Here is a 16,382-nt window from a genome sequence, read left to right on the forward strand (position 1 = left end):
GTAAGGAATGAGCCTGCCAAATTTCAGCCTTCCACCTACACGGGAAGTTGGAGAATTAGTGATGAGTGAGTCAGTCAGTCAGTCAGTCAGTCAGTGAGGGCTTTGCCTTTTATTATTATAGATAAGTGTTGGTTGTTCTAAAACCGTTCACATGTGAGTTGCCCGTGCACTGTGTCATCCCCGGGATTCCCAGGAATGACATGCGGGATTCCCGAATTCCCGGGAATGGATTCCCTAGTTATGCTACGTAAATCATCATTAAAGAAAGCTAAGTTATTTCTCCTATGTGATTTCTTACTGCCGTATCACTAAGGAAGGGGTATCGCCTTTTAATATCATATCTATATAGATTTGGGTTATGTAACACGCCGCAATTACAAAAGAACTCATTCCAACAAGGGAGCTAACGCTGGATACACTGTTCTAAACTCTTGCTCTTCTGATCGCTTATCACCACCAGGCACATTGGGCTGAGACGACATAGACACACTGGAGATTTTGTCGATTTTCAAAAGGAGTTGTGGAAAATCAAATAAAAGTGGTAAACATCATGATATTCGTATTGATTTTTTCTTAAATGTAGAATCAGATCGAACATTTGACATATTGGCCCACCTTAATTCTACCCTAGTCTGAATTAATTTTTTTTCCCAAAGTATTCTTGTTTCTTCACACATTTGCTTTGAAAAGTACACATTAGCTACTGGGCACCTGTAAGCATGTAAGTTTGAGTGGGACTGTCCCTCAGCACCCTGTCTAAAATGTGTTTATACCTTCCATCTCTGTCCACATCTCTTTACTGGTAAAAAATGGCTGAGAAAATGGAAGGATAGTGGCAGTTGTGCAACTGTGACGTGTAGACCAAATGCTACCTAGACTCAAAATGCTGTCAAGTCATCACAGCTGTACTTTAATAACAATTCTAGTGACATCTTTTGAATGTTTTGAATGTTGTGACAAACGTGAACAAAACTTTGTCACAGTTTTGTTTGCTGTTTGTAACTTACCCTCTGAGATGTACTCCCAAATGATCTCCACATACAGATCTCTGTCACTGCGGGTGTGCTCATGAACAAACCCAAGAGCATGGTTCAGCTCATGCTGGATCACTCCATTATACACGCAGCCATTCACATCCAGAGAAACGGTCTGCGCACCTCCTATTTTCCCAATGTATGCGTAACACCTGCAAGAAAGAAAATCATAAGAAGATGCCATAGAATCAGACATGCTTTTGAATGCCACCTTTAATCTGCATGCCCCATGAAACAGCACCTTGAAGGTAAGAGTTATGACTCGGGAATCCTAACACTACATTTGTAGACTTTTTTAATTCAATTCAAGGTTGCCGACACCTGGAGCCTATCCCAACAGCCCTGGAGAGGACATCAGCCCATTACATTCTAATCACACAGGGCCAAGTTGGAATAGCCAGTAAAACCTAACCAGTACATCTTTGAAGATGTCAGAGGAAAACCAGAGCACCCAGAGAAAAATCCACACAGGCATTGATAGAACAGGAACTCTCCTTACAGGCAACACCTGCACATGACATTCAAATACAGAAAGCCAGATTAGTGTGGTGACAGTGCTGCCCACTATGCCACAATGTCGCCCATCTGAGAATCAGCCATTATATGTAACTTAAAATGAAAAGCAAACAGCTACCTTTTGAAAGCCCCTTCCCTCCAACAGAAGACATAATCATAAATAATTACCCCACATCAGATTCAATGGAGACATAGTCCACTTCATTAGTTTGAGGGATAAACTGAACACAAGTTTCGGAGGCAAACGTTTTCATGGCATCAAGAATTGTAGACCTCTGTACATCATCTATCAAAATAAAATAGACATTGAAGATTTTGCTTTTTTGACTTTATTTAGTTTTGGATGACACTTGTTAATTTTCTGGTCACAGTGATAAAGAATGTGAACAAATAAATAAGCACCCTGCTTAATCATGTCTGGCATATTGCATTACATGCTTTTGTGCTACAGTGTTATGCACACAACCATCCATCCATTTTCTGGGCCAGCTTGTTTTTTCCAGAGTAGGAACCAACCCTCAATGGAATGTCTAACAGGGCACATTCACATACATAATAATATTTTCACACACTTGGCCAATTTAAAGTCCTGAATCAAACTAACCTGCAGGATTATGGGATGGGAATATAAACTGGAGTACCTAGAGAAAGTCTACAAACACTACACAGTCAGTGACCAGATAAAAAATCATTGGAATTGGGTGGCAGCATCTCTACACACTGTGGTATTCTTTCAAATTGTTATGCACCTGATTTCAGTCTGTTCATAGATTGGAATACACCTGGGATGTGACAGCACTGAGTGAAACCTCACACCAGGATGGGCATTTCCACTTATTATAAGTATGTGCATGCATATAACCTCAAATAATCTGGTAACTTATCTGTGGGGAGTTCTTGCTATGGGAATAGGCTTCAGCTACCAGTGAGCCAGCTCTAAAAAGTGTGAGCTAAGAAAATGGACAGATTGGTGGATAAATTAAATAGTTATGTTTCCCAATAAACAAGAAGATCAGGTACATACTGAAGGCTGATGAAATTGTGTAAGGTACGTAGACAGTCCCATCAGACGACTTAGACCAAAAGCAGTCAGTGCTAGAGTCGAAACACTTCATTGCATTTCTGTTGATTACCCTCCTGATGTCCAGCTCTCTTAGCATCACAAGGTTGCCTAAGGAGAAAGAACAGTTACAAGCCATGTAGACCGAAAGGCAGAAGGTCAAGAGTTTTAAAGGACTTTCATAAACTAAAATGAAACAATGATCTTACTGACCAAATATTAAGGACAGCGTTTCTCAATGTGGTGTAGGAATAACCCAAAAAATACGCAAGAAAGGCATGGAAAACGTGACGTGTACAGTAAGCATGATGTGTGTCTTCTAGCAGAATAATTTCACATGTTTGGAATGTTTCAGTTCACAGTATTTACTGGTATTACTGTATTTATCACTTTGCATTGTAATTGTTAAAAGCTGGTGGAAGTAGTTACATTTCTTATTTTTATTTTGAGCCTCAACACCTTGTTTATAGCAGTGTGGCCTAGTGGTTAGAAGGTAGACTATAAACTATAGGATGCATCTTCAATCACCACCACTTATTCTTTTGTTTGATGCAGAGAAAATCACTTAGCCTGCACTTGTAAAAGATATACATATATTGTGAGATTTGCCCGGACACCACCAATCGGAAACCTCATCTTTATAAAAGTCACACGTTTATTAAACATAAATAAACACAGTCCCAAACACACACAGTGTACTCAGCACTAATCACTCCTGTTTCAGGCTTCTTCAATGTCCGTGGCCGCCTTTCCTCTCCTTATGGGAGCTTCGTCCTGCTCCCACTCCCAACTCTAGCTCCCTGACTGTAGGAAGGGGGCCCCTTTTATTCCTGCCCGGATGTGCTCCAGGTGGCTGATGATGTCCATCCGGCAGCACTTCTTGGTGTGGCGGAAGTGCTGCCGTTTGCAAAGCACTCCGGACGTCCCTGGAAGGCTCTTCCGCCAACTTGCAGAGTGTGGCGGAAGTAAACGTCTCCCGGGTTCTAGGAGGCTAGGTGGCCACGGGTCCCATTGAGTTGGAAAGTCTCTCCTCCTCTCCCGTGGTCCTCTCCTGCTCCAGGGCGGTTGCCTCCTCATGACCCGGAAGATATAACAGTCACCTTCTAGGCATCCTGGCCATGTCGGAACCCCAGTGATCTGCCACTATATATATATATATACAGTGCATCCGGAAAGTATTCACAGCGCATCACTTTTTCCACATTTTGTTATGTTACAGCCTTATTCCAAAATGGATTAAATTCATTTTTTCCTCAGAATTCTACACACAACACCCCATAATGACAACGTGAAAAAAGTTTACTTGAGGTTTTTGCAAATTTATTAAAAATAAAAAATTTGAGAAAGCACATGTACATAAGTATTCACAGCCTTTGCCATGAAGCTCAAAATTGGGCTCAGGTGCATCCTGTTTCCCCTGATCATCCTTGAGATGTTTCTTCAGCTTAACTGGAGTCCACCTGTGGTAAATTCAGTTGATTGGACATGATTTGGAAAGGCACACACCCGTCTATATAAGGTCCCACAGTTGACAGTTCATGTCAGAGCACAAAACAAGCATGAAGTCAAAGGAGTTGTCTGTAGACCTCCGAGACAGGATTGTCTCGAGGCACAAATCTGGGGAAGGTTACAGAAAAATTTCTGCTGCTTTGAAGGTCCCAATGAGCACAGTGGCCTCCATCATCCGTAAGTGGAAGAAGTTCGAAACCACCAGGACACTTCCTAGAGCTGGCCGGCCATCTAAACTGAGCGATCGGGGGAGAAGGGCCTTAGTCAGGGAGGTGACCAAGAACCCGATGGTCTCTCTGACAGAGCTCCAGAGGTCCTCTGTGGAGAGAGGAGAACCTTCCAGAAGGACAACCATCTCTGCAGCAATCCACTAATCAGGCCTGTATGGTAGAGTGGCCAGACGGAAGCCACTCCTTAGTAAAAGGCACATGGCAGCCCGCCTGGAGTTTGCCAAAAGGCACCTGAAGGACTCTCAGACCATGAGAAAGAAAATTCTCTGGTCTGATGAGACAAAGATTGAACTCTTTGGTGTGAATGCCAGGTGTAACGTTTGGAGGAAACCAGGCACCGCTCATCACCAGGCCAATACCATCCCTACAGTGAAGCATGGTGGTGGCAGCATCATGCTGTGGGGATGTTTTTCAGCGGCAGGGACTGGGAGACTAGTCAGGATAAAGGGAAAGATGACTGCAGCAATGTACAGAGACTCCTGGATGAAAACTTGCTCCAGAGCGCTCTTGACCTCAGACTGGGGCAACGGTTCATCTTTCAGCAGGACAACGGCCCTAAGCACACAGCCAAGATATCAAAGGAGTGGCTTCAGGACAACTCTGTGAATGTCCTTGAGTGGCCCAGCCAGAGCCCAGACTTGAATCCGATTGAACATCTCTGGAGAGATCTTAAAATGGCTGTGCACCGACGCTTCCCATCCAACCTGATGGAGCTTGAGAGGTGCTGCAAAGAGGAATGGATGAAACTGGCCAAGGATAGGTGTGCCAAGCTTGTGGCATCATATTCAACAAGACGTGAGGCTGTAATTGCTGCCAAAGGTGCATCGACAAAGTATTGAGCAAAGGCTGTGAATACTTATGTACATGTGATTTCTCAGTTTTTTTATTTTTAATAAAATTACAAAAACCTCAAGTAAACTGTTTTCACATTGTCATTATGGGGTGTTGTGTGTAGAATTCTGAGGAAAAAAATGAATTTAATCCACTTTGGAATAAGGCTGTAACATAACAAAATGTGGAAAAAGTGATGCGCTGTGAATACTTTCCGGATGCACTGTATATATATATATATATATATATTTATATATATATATATACAGTATATATATTTATATATATATATATATACTGTATATATATATGTCCATTTTACCAAAGCTCTGCATTTATAAAGCAACCAGCATGGCATTTTTTGTAGAAAGGCACTTTAATTATATATTTGTTTCTAATGCGTATTTTTTTAATACAGTAGTATGGGAAAGTGTTTAATGTAGAAAAACATAAAATAAGTTTTTTTTATTTGTAAAATAAAAATGTCATAAACAATTAAGCTATATATTTTAAAAATAGCCTCCTGATGGTGCTAGAAGAGTGCTGCTATAAAGAATATTTGTTAAAGCATATGGACAGTAACAAGTTAAGTATACCTCAAGGTGTTTACAGAACATCTTGGGATGGCATAGAAGGATGATACATAAAGTAAATGAAGTGTGTTTCAAGAACCTCTGAGTTGGAATGCCAAGGTATCATTTCATGGCTAAAAAGAGTTGTGTCAGTTCTCTTTCATTTCCTGTCCTTGTCTGCCTGCAGCCTAACTCTGTTGTAGGTTGTTATCTTTAAGTCTTTGTAACCATCACTTTCTCTCTGCTTTCTCTCTTGTTTGTTTGTTTATCTGACAATTTGTACATAACATTAGATTTTTCCCTCTCAATAGGTGCATCTTTCTGATTTGTGTCTTCTTTTCTCTGTTTTATGTAGCTAGAAATGTCTCTTCTGTTATGATGTATTAAACCATTCATTTATGTAGAGAAAAGCCAAGCAAAATGACACCTTTTATTGGCTAACTAAAAAGATTACAGTATGCAAGCTTTCGAGGCAACTCAGGCCCCTTCTTCAGGCAAGATGTAAATTTTATGGATTACATCTTGCCTGAAGAAGGGGCCTGAGTTGGCTTGAAAGCTTGCATATTGTAATCTTTTTAGCTAGCCAATAAAAGGTGTCATTTTGCTTGGCTTTTCTCTACATTCATAATGGCTAACACGGTACAACACCCTAGTACTACTACATTCATTTATATAACCTTAATTATGCAGTTGTTATTTATTCAACAAACTTATATTAAGTGTACTTCTTACCTTTATTAACTGCAGCAATTCGGGTGTAGATATCCACATTTTCAGAATTCTCTACATGTAAGGTACAGAAGCATAGAGTCAGTCTTATTTTAAGCCAGACATCAAACAATTCATCTCTTTTTATCAAGTGAGGTTAGTAAAACAAAGGGCTTTCCACACAGTGCACATGAACATCACATTTACTAGATTTAAACTTCACATACACAGGGCAGGACTGGTGCTAGGGCTAACCTGGTCTGCAGTCCAGGACTCACTGACCTACAGGGACATGAAATTAATCAAGAATTATAAGAAAAAATAATTGTTCTTTATTTTTTAAATACGTATTCCTGCTGCTAAATAGAGCCAATTGAGCTCTCTTTAACCCCTTTTCCATTTTCACGGAGACAATATGTCCACATGAAAGTCGTCATTAATGAGTTTTTACAGTATATCTATCTCCTCTGACCTGCAGATTAGTTTTTATGGAAAGCAGTTGTTCAGTGAGTGTTTGCAGCAGCAGGTGAGCTGAGTATGAGCTATTGAAATGAGTGATGTGTATTTTTATAACAGTAACAGTTCTTCAGAAATGACCAGTGACAGCAGCATAGATTCTAGTTCTGTGATAGTGAAGTATATGAAGGAGACAATTTTGCACAAACAGTAATTTAGGACATCACTTTGAAATGTGCATATTGTAACAACAACTTTTAAAGATGCCATTCAATGAATTTCAACAGCACAAAGCAGGTGTGTCAGAGACAGAGGATCCATTACAGAATTTCAAATTGTTTATAAGTGATGGCATGTTAAAATGTGTTGGTGGATAAAGCCCTCATTTGAAACATCATATGGACAGCAGATGATGAGTGAAAAATATTACAGCTTAGTTCTCAGATGTGTGCATTTAGTTGAAAAAATACTTACTATCATTTTGTACTGTTGTGAGAAATCCTTTTTGAAAAAATTGTTGATAAAAACTTACTTGTGTCTTTGAGACGCTGATAGTAATATTTTCTATACTTTAAATACTTGAACAAAATGTTGTTTTTGACAAGTCATTAATGGTTGGCAAAAATCATTTGGCAGTGAAGCAATACGTACCTCGTACAATTACTGAGTTGGCTACATCTCTACTGAACAACAGTGTAAAGTTTATTGGTAATCTGACAAAAGTGCGAATAGTGTACAAACTGGTGAAAAAATAACCTGTTCATGTACTTTTACTTTTCAATAATGTTTTTTTCCTTTTTTCCTAATTTTTTGTTCATTTTTTCCTATTTTCCCTCCCTCTTCCCTCTCTTAAAGCAGATAGTTGAATGATCAAACTCTTCATTTTTTTAGTATTTGACTTGACTTACTGGTGCTCTGGTGTTTGTTAAGTAAATACTATGCTTTAATTGCTTCTCTGTTACTCTGTCTCTGTTGCTCGTAATTTTAGATGATGATGATGAAGATAATAATAGTAATAATAATAATACATTTATTTATATAGTGCCTTTCCCATGCTAAAGGTAATTCAGTTCCAGTTGTTTTTGCCACTGTTCTTAACACCTACTGCATACTCTCACTCTATTCTCATGCAATATCAGTTCAAGTTTAGACAACTTCTAAACTTTGAAATTACATACTATTTTTTCTGTAGTTCCCTCTAAATTGAAAAGATGACTACAGACTTAAAGATGTGTTTTGAAAGTGTTCACATATTGTAGATGATTGACACATTTTACCAAGATGGTAGAATGTAGCTGTCATAGAAAAGGGATAAGGCAAATTTGCACATAGAATACTTCAAGTGCACATATTTGCAATAATTCCTATTGCACAATTTAAAGTCAAGAACGGTACAGAGAATTAATAATAATAATATGTGTTTTTGCCTTCTTTTTCATTTTGTACTTGTTTTTGATCTTGTATTTACTCTCTTGTGTCACTGATTTCATGGCCCTAACTATTCTCCCTTTTTCAAAATCCATTCCTATGTGGCCTGTCACAGCCTTGTTGTAACAGGAATCATATCTTTTGTGCCTTTCCTAACATAAATGTCCTTCTGACCTAAGCAGAAAGCTTACGTTGCATAGCTGCTTTCTCCCAGTTTAGCTATTATAAGATTCCCCATTGTTCCGACAGTATTTATATTTTGGATTCATCACAAAAAAAAATTCAAACATGCAGTAGAAAGAATTTAGAATTTGAGAATGCTGATTCATACATACCTACAATAGCTGGATCTGCCTATAGTGAAAAAAGAAATGAGAACACAAAATTCAGTTTCAAGCTGCACATTTTCAAAGCAATTTAAAAGAAACCACATCTGTATTAGTCTCCTTACCTGCAGTGGCTTAACCAACAGTGAGCTGCTGAGCAGCATCACAAGCAGAACTGTCTGGCCCATTGTCTAGCTGGCTTACTGGATGCTTCAGACCCCTTTAAATGATCCCTTATATACTTGAGAGGTGTGTCTAATCATTTAAGACTGCAGGGGGTCATACCCTGATGATAGACAGCTAATCTGCAAATGCAGTATGGTGTTGCACAACCAGTTTCTCTGGTCTGTGATAGATATCACCACAAGATGTTAAGATCTGAACAATAATTAACAATCATAATAAAGTAATCTCCCTGTGTTATTTTCATGTGTTTGTCAATAACTGTATGAAAATGGTTATAGGAACAGAAAATAAAGAACTGTCCTCTTTAATAAAATCCCTGTGTGCGTCCAGGTGTCCGTGTGTGTGTGTCTTCTGGTGAAGTGCGCATGCGCGGGGCACGGTGCAATGCGCGATATTACTGTCAGAGAAAGTTACGGAAATACAAACCAGTATTACTGCGAGAGGAAATTAAAGGTACACAATACAGTGACTCATATTACAGCCACATACAAGCCAGTATTACTGTCTGAGGACATTAAAGACATATTACCGACGCGCACGCCTGTATTACCGCCAGAGAAAATTAAAGGTATATTATGGACGTACAAGCCAGCGGACGTACAAGACAGTAATACTGTCATAGAAAATTAAAGAAACACAATACACGGCGGCAGCCCACGAAGAACGGTCAGCTCAGCAAGTAAACATCAACAAAAGAAAGGCAGAAAGACAAAGTAAAATACGACCAACAAACAGAATGAGGTCAAGGTCCCTTGCCATTTAATACAGACTGTTCCTACTAATGTTTATGCACTACTGTTCTAGCGCCCGTTATTGTAACGGGCTAAATGACTAGTATGTTTATAAATGGCCAAGAGAGTAAAGGGCGATCACTGCGGCCTGGCAAAGATTAAATCAGTACTTGTACCTGGCAGCATACCGTTGGCACAATATGAGCATGAATAGCCAATGAGGAGCTGGGTATCTTTCACCATGACTTCATGCCTTGAAACCAGCCAAGCATTTAAACAACAGAATCAACAGATGTTCTCTGGGTAGAAAGAAAATATTTTTACTTCAGCAAGTTGGAAAACAAATGGGCATACAAATGGCTTCATACACTGGTGATTTCAAGATAAAATTGAGATTGAATGGACATCACCTCTGAACTCTCTATCTTGGAGAACTCTTTTGTTGTCTTACTGTAATCACATAAAAGGCAAAAAGCTTCTTTAGGGAGCCTCTACCAGTAAATGCATAAGAAACATTAACATACTGCAGATTAAACAATGGATGGTGAAATTCTTCATTGCAGCCAATGGACCTATTTTTACATGCTACTGCCTGAAGCAGTCAGTTACAAGGCAAACAAGTGCAGTGATTTCATATGCAATGAGCTCCTAGAGGAATGTATTGCATCTGTAAGACAAAATTTGCATAATGTAGGACAGGGTTTCCACAATAAAAGAAAGATTTGGAAAGAGATAATCAAGGCTGGACCAAACTGGTCTATGTCTTTTGGGCCCATCGAAACAGGCTACTAAATTATCTCGCATTGCCTCAGATGTCACCAAAATTACTTAGTTCTAACTATGTAATTCTCATTTTCTTTATCATAAATAGCTGTTTAATGAATGTTTTATGTCCATTGAGAGCCATCTTATCATATGAATATTATTAGAGTGTTACCTTATTACTTCAGCATATGAAAATGGTGGTTAGTGGTGCACAGAAATCAAGGCTGGCCCTAATCAATGCTTGTGCTGCTTACATTGTCCCTGATGATAATGTCATTTGCTAGAGAAGTGTCTATAAAGTATAAACAGAACACACACATCTGAGCAATTTTGATAAAGCGCGTGCTGAGCTACTATGCTTTTCTGATTACACCCTAACACACTGAGGAGAGGATGACTTTGGATCTGGCAGACACATTTAACAGTACTTAAACTGAAGCACTGCAAATGACTCTGCTTCCCTTCTTTGGCCAGATTTCTGATCTTTGTGGCCCATTCCATGAGCCTTAGGCAGAGTTTAATCCATTATTTCCTTATTAGATGTCATCATTAAAAAGTTATTGTCTACTATGTGATCTAGCAGAGCATCCAAGAGTACTGTGACCTGAAAGATGAAATCTAAACCTCAGATTTTTTCCTATGACTTTATATAGGACACTAGCCGATGTTGACCGTAGCATACGGCGGTGTAAGAATAGGAACGGAAAACGGTGAGAAAGGAATTCAGAAATCAAGAAAAAATAAATACTTCATGAAAGAAAGACGCAGTTGTGCATAGGTGTTTTGGTGGAGAAGACAGATAATGAGTAGAAAGATCTAACCCTAGAAAAAGCCACGTACAACTGACCGTGGCTGAAGACTGGTATCAGGTTTGTGCTCTGGTCTTTGGGTATCCGACAGTGCATGTAGAATTTCCGGCCAAGCAGGATTACATGTGAAAGTGATAAATAAATCAGGCTTTCCAAATTTACATACTATGGCCATGGCACCCCGATAGCTTTGCTGCATGTATCTTGGACTTCCTGGAAATGTGGACGGTAATATGATCATTTTGCCTACACGTACGTTGTTATTTTCAGCGTTTGCTTGCAGTGCGTCTGATAGTCGTTTGTATTGTTCCATGCACAGATCTTGTTGATGTAATCTGAGATAGTTGAGATGCGCGCCCTCTGTTTTAACATACGCATCTACGACATACTGTTGGAATAGTTTGCCACTGGAGTGCAAAATACTAAATGTATTCCTCATTGGTAATCTGTACGCGTAAAATTGGCATCGAGTAAGCCTTATTTGCTTGGCGGTTCTTTTATCAGGAACATGTTGTAAATCTTTGTGCCAGCCAATGTCTCTGTAAGGGAATAAAAGTGGGTAAACCATAGGATCGCAATTCATATTGAGCATGGAAATCTGTTTACAGTAGTTGCCTATGGGATAGATGCAAATGTCCCATTCCGGCAGGCGGTTTGCCATCTTCTCCGACAAAAATCGCTGCAACATCAGTGTGACATGTCAGGGCATTGTATTGTCGTAAATCCTGACTAGGGTTTTCTTTGAAAACCATTCGTACAGATGCTGTTGGATTGGACTGAGCGATTTCATGCATGTGTTTGTATGATTTAGCAAAGGTGTTGATGGTTCTGAGCATGGAATCTAGCTGGAGAAGTACATTTTCGCTGCATGCACAGTTTGCTTTATTTTGTAAGCGTACTTCAGTAGCTTGCGCTGTGTCAAAAACATACAACTGTCCATATCCTGGAGAGGTTAGCGTATAGTGGAGAGATTTGGTGATAAATTTGCCCATGTATTTTAAAACAGTATGGTCCATGGCCAGGAGGTTGAATTATCAGTGCACCCATGGAAGCAAACGCTAGAGAAGAGTTGTATTCTCGAATGTGTTCACGATAATTTTTAGCTTCTGATGTTTGCTGTGTAAAGACACAGGAGCCGCAGGCAGCATGGGGAAGGGTTTGGAAGAGGACGATTAGGAATCGAGAAATGCCGTGTCGACTGCGTGTGGGCGGGACCGGTTTTGAAGTGGAAGCAGGACAAACCAGAAGAGAAATATATATAAGAGACTGAATTTGCTTTGCCTGCATGTCTTACTTAAGAAACGCACCACCCTGAAATTAACCACTTTGGAACTCCCCAAAAGCGCTAAATCAAATGTTTGGGGGCTTCTGAAAATACATTTTAAAAATATGTCACGGCTTTTTTAATCTACACATATCTGACTATGCAAGAAAGAGTTTTTGCAGCGGGGAGACGACATACTGGGTTTTGGTATTTCAGAATTATTATTACTTTGCTGACTTTTCTGTCTAAGGTGACTTATACCATTTAAAATACAATTGGTTATTTTTGTTTTATTTTTGTGACTTGCTCATTTTCCCACAGTGTCAGCAGGATTTGAACCCACTACCTCTGTGCCTGATTCCCAAGGCCTTTACCACAATGTTACAGAAAATGATATCCTGGTTTGGACCTTATCTACTTTAATTACAATTTTATTTTTTGATTTTTACATCCTTGTCCTTATAGTGTGCTACTTTACATCTCCTGGCAGGACACAGGGCAGGAAGGCAGTGGTCAGGACCTGGTGGACAATGCTAGATGCTTTAGTAGCAACAAAAGGAAGTATATCTTTTGACAAACATTGAGAGAAAAATCAGAGACTTTTATTGAAAATGCATTAATAGGAGCCCCATGCTTCCCTTAATGATTGCCTTTTATTGATCCTGAAGAGCGTGATGGCGGATTGCAGAAAGTGACTGAGATTGTTAATATAGTGGTATTGTGAGAGTGCATTGCAGGGTGCATTGCTTTACCTTCAAAATGATCTGCTTCAACCTTAACATTCTGTAGCTAACTACAGCTGCAGTACTAGTCTGTGACACAGAGAGGTGCAGTGTTTCACAACAAGCAACTACCTGTTCTGCTGCTAACAGTAGAAGTAATGGGACCAGAAGAGGAGGCGTTAATGAAACATTCTGAGCAAAATTCATAACTGGCAAGTCAAAACGATTTGTCATCAAGCCCAAAACAATAACCCTTAATCAAAGCTGAATTTTGTAGTGTAAAATACTTTTCTCAGGGAATGCAAAAAAGTAATTCACATGCTAACATTCAAGGATTTATCCACAATCTCGAATAACCATGAAGTGCATGTTACTCACTTTATACTATTGCAGCAATACCATCACACACAACATATTTCTTGTCCTTTTCCCTAGTGACAATGCAGACGGAAATGAATAGCATAATGCTGTTGGAAAAATACAACTAAATATTTTAACTACATTAAGTACATTTCAGTCAAAAACCATTATCAAAATAAGAAAATTAATATTTCAAAACCCAAAATATGTATGACAAAGACCAAAAAAGCCTGAAAATTCAGAAAAAGTTCAAAACTTTTCATAGTGATTTCTTAACACTAATCTAACTAATTATAACTGGCTGTTCTGCATTGCGCTGATCAGAAGTACAGGTTGGCATGGATTTTACTAACAGATGATGCAATTTGTCTATTTAAGATATTAATATTCTAACTGATCACATTCCTTCATTTATTATAAATTCCACAGAATTAGAGTAAGATATTAGCATTCCACCAACATTGGAGCACCAACAGGACCGTAGAAAAAGATACTGTATTTAACTCTCATTTGAAATTCAGCAATATTTGCAAATCTTTAAAAGGTCTTGCCTACACTGGGCTTTCCTCCTAATGCTGACATGTTTCTCTCTTATTCTAAAGAGTTTTGGCAATTGGTTAATCTAAACTGACACTACTGGGTGTGTGCGTAAGTGAGCCCTGTGTTGGACTGGTACTGTTCTTCCTGCCTTATAATGGATGCTGTCTTAATAGGTTACCCCAGCTACCCTGAATTGGATGTCTGAGAATGTTATGTTCTGGTATCATATGTTATGATTTTAGTCTCCAGGATTTATTGTATTCCACTCTAAGCCTCCAGCATAAAAATGATGTTCAGATGATCATTGAGCTTGTATCATATAATGTGACTGTCTCTTGTAATTATTTTGCATTATTGCATGTAATGTACAATATCTTCAGTGTTGCATTTTTTTACAGCACCTTTTAAAAGTGGCACAAGTCTCGGATTGACTTGGATTTTTTTTTTTATGGATTTCATATTGCAGTCAACTGCGATCTGTTTGAGGACATGTGCTGTCTGCAGTGATTTGGTCACCCATCTGTTGCTGTAATCACAGGCACTGAATCTTCATGGCTTTGACAATGAAAACATAAGGTTAGAATGTACATGTATCCGGAAAAAACAAAGAAGTCACTGAATCCTTTGTGGATTACTCCAGTTATGAGGTCTCATTGACCCATGGGCTGACCCAATCTTTTAAATGTTTCTGCTCCATCTGACACATGTTTCAACAAATTTAGTCCAGGTCCATCACTGCTTGCAGTCTGGCAGAATGTAACTTGCAAAACAGACACAGAAAAGGTGAAGGAGATGCAAACTGCTGCACATGGTATGTTTAGCTTAATGGTAGAATTGGTGGCTATGACTCAAGAAACCTGTCTTCATATCCTTGCACTGCTGTTTCAGGGAGGACAGGAGCTGGGAAGGGGAGTGACACCGTTATCAGACACAGATGGTGGACTTTATAATGAAAGAGTGCAAGATGTGACCTTAGTAGTAAAACCGCTACTTAAGATCACTTCTACAACTCCTTCAGGAAAAATATTCTGATTTTTGTCATTTCAGAGTGGGCTGTTTGTGTAGGTACACAACCATCTCATGCTACATAAATTCATATACTCAGATTCTGTACGGGTCAAGGTTCAAGGAAATGACTTCTTTCCATTCATGCATATTCTTTTTTTTATCTTATTTTATTGAACTTATTAAAAGCAAGTAACATTCCTTACAAACAAGTCAAGCTTTTTGTGACTAGTATGAAATATATATATATAAATACTGTAACACAACATAACACAGTGGCACAGCTTTGTTAGTTGTAAGGCTCATTTGAGCAGATCTGGGGCATGCAGCACTTAAGGAATGTGAACTTTTCCTGATTTCATTTGCCTCCTAGAGGTTGTGGGGTGGGGGGGTGTTTTCAAGAGGTGTTGCAAGGGTTTTGGTTTCCTATGGACATTTACAAAGAGGTGCTGGTATTCACTGGTATGTTAAAAAACGGTGCCAGTATGGTGAAACTTAGATCATACAGGGGAGTACAAGCCCACTTCAAATACTGCTGCTAATGTATGGCAGCTAGTATAGTGGCATCTCAGGCTCTGACGCTGTTCAGTATCATGATGATCAGACAGTTCAAGGTGGTGTACATCACAAGCACATGTTTGGCAGAAAGCCGCTTTGCCAATTCAGGGTCAGTGCTCTTGTTCAGAGAGATATCTGGCAGCCCAGTTTGTACTTTACAGGGCAACTCTTTTTCACAGAGGTTCAGCCCAAACACATTCCATTTTATTAGATACAGTGTTATAACATGTCAAGATTGTGTGTAGTTCAATGGTAGAATGGGTAAGACTAAACTTTGAAGGAGTTTTTGAAGGCAGCATGGTAGTACACATCAGAAATGTCAGCATGAATGTATCAGGATTCATACAGTGGTGAAATCCCTTTATATGTTTAAAGCAACATTTAATGCCCAAAGGTTGAGGGTAGCTGAAAATGTTTCCCTGTTTGGTGTATACTTCATTGGCATCAGTGTGCCCACCTATGAATATTTTTTTCAACAGCAACGATCTAATTATTGGGCACATTAGATTCAGTGTGGACCTGTACCCCTGTACCTCACTTTTCAGTTTGTCAAGCCTCCATCGCAATGAATTCAGATTGTTTTGAAGGCATCTTTAAAAGGCCACCCGTCAAAAAAACAAAGTAGCCATCCAGTGCAGTGTTAGCATTAGTTTGGTCAGTAATTTTGTTGCCTTTTTTAAAGGTTATGCTGTCTGTATTACCTAGAATTATGCATTAGTCAGAGGAAAAAGAAAGAAGTGTAAACTGAATGGAAAATGCATAAGGAGGATAT

General features: G+C 39.1%; 1 protein-coding gene across 1 annotated transcript in view; it reads right to left on the bottom strand.

Moving 5' to 3' along the window:
• Nucleotides 1-8,858, bottom strand: part of LOC127526612 (hatching enzyme 1.2-like) — a 34,985-nt gene extending 26,127 nt beyond the window's left edge. The window contains exons 1-6 of the mRNA XM_051922508.1: nucleotides 8,796-8,858; nucleotides 8,680-8,698; nucleotides 6,485-6,535; nucleotides 2,575-2,721; nucleotides 1,719-1,836; nucleotides 1,008-1,186 (exon numbers count right to left, since the gene is read on the bottom strand). Of these exons, the coding sequence (XP_051778468.1) occupies nucleotides 1,008-1,186; nucleotides 1,719-1,836; nucleotides 2,575-2,721; nucleotides 6,485-6,535; nucleotides 8,680-8,698; nucleotides 8,796-8,858 (577 nt within the window). The remainder of the gene's footprint in view (nucleotides 1-1,007; nucleotides 1,187-1,718; nucleotides 1,837-2,574; nucleotides 2,722-6,484; nucleotides 6,536-8,679; nucleotides 8,699-8,795) is intronic.
• Nucleotides 8,859-16,382: the final 7,524 nt, after the last annotated feature.

This window comes from Erpetoichthys calabaricus, chromosome 2 (assembly GCF_900747795.2).
Source record: "Erpetoichthys calabaricus chromosome 2, fErpCal1.3, whole genome shotgun sequence".
Lineage (NCBI taxonomy): Eukaryota > Metazoa > Chordata > Cladistia > Polypteriformes > Polypteridae > Erpetoichthys > Erpetoichthys calabaricus.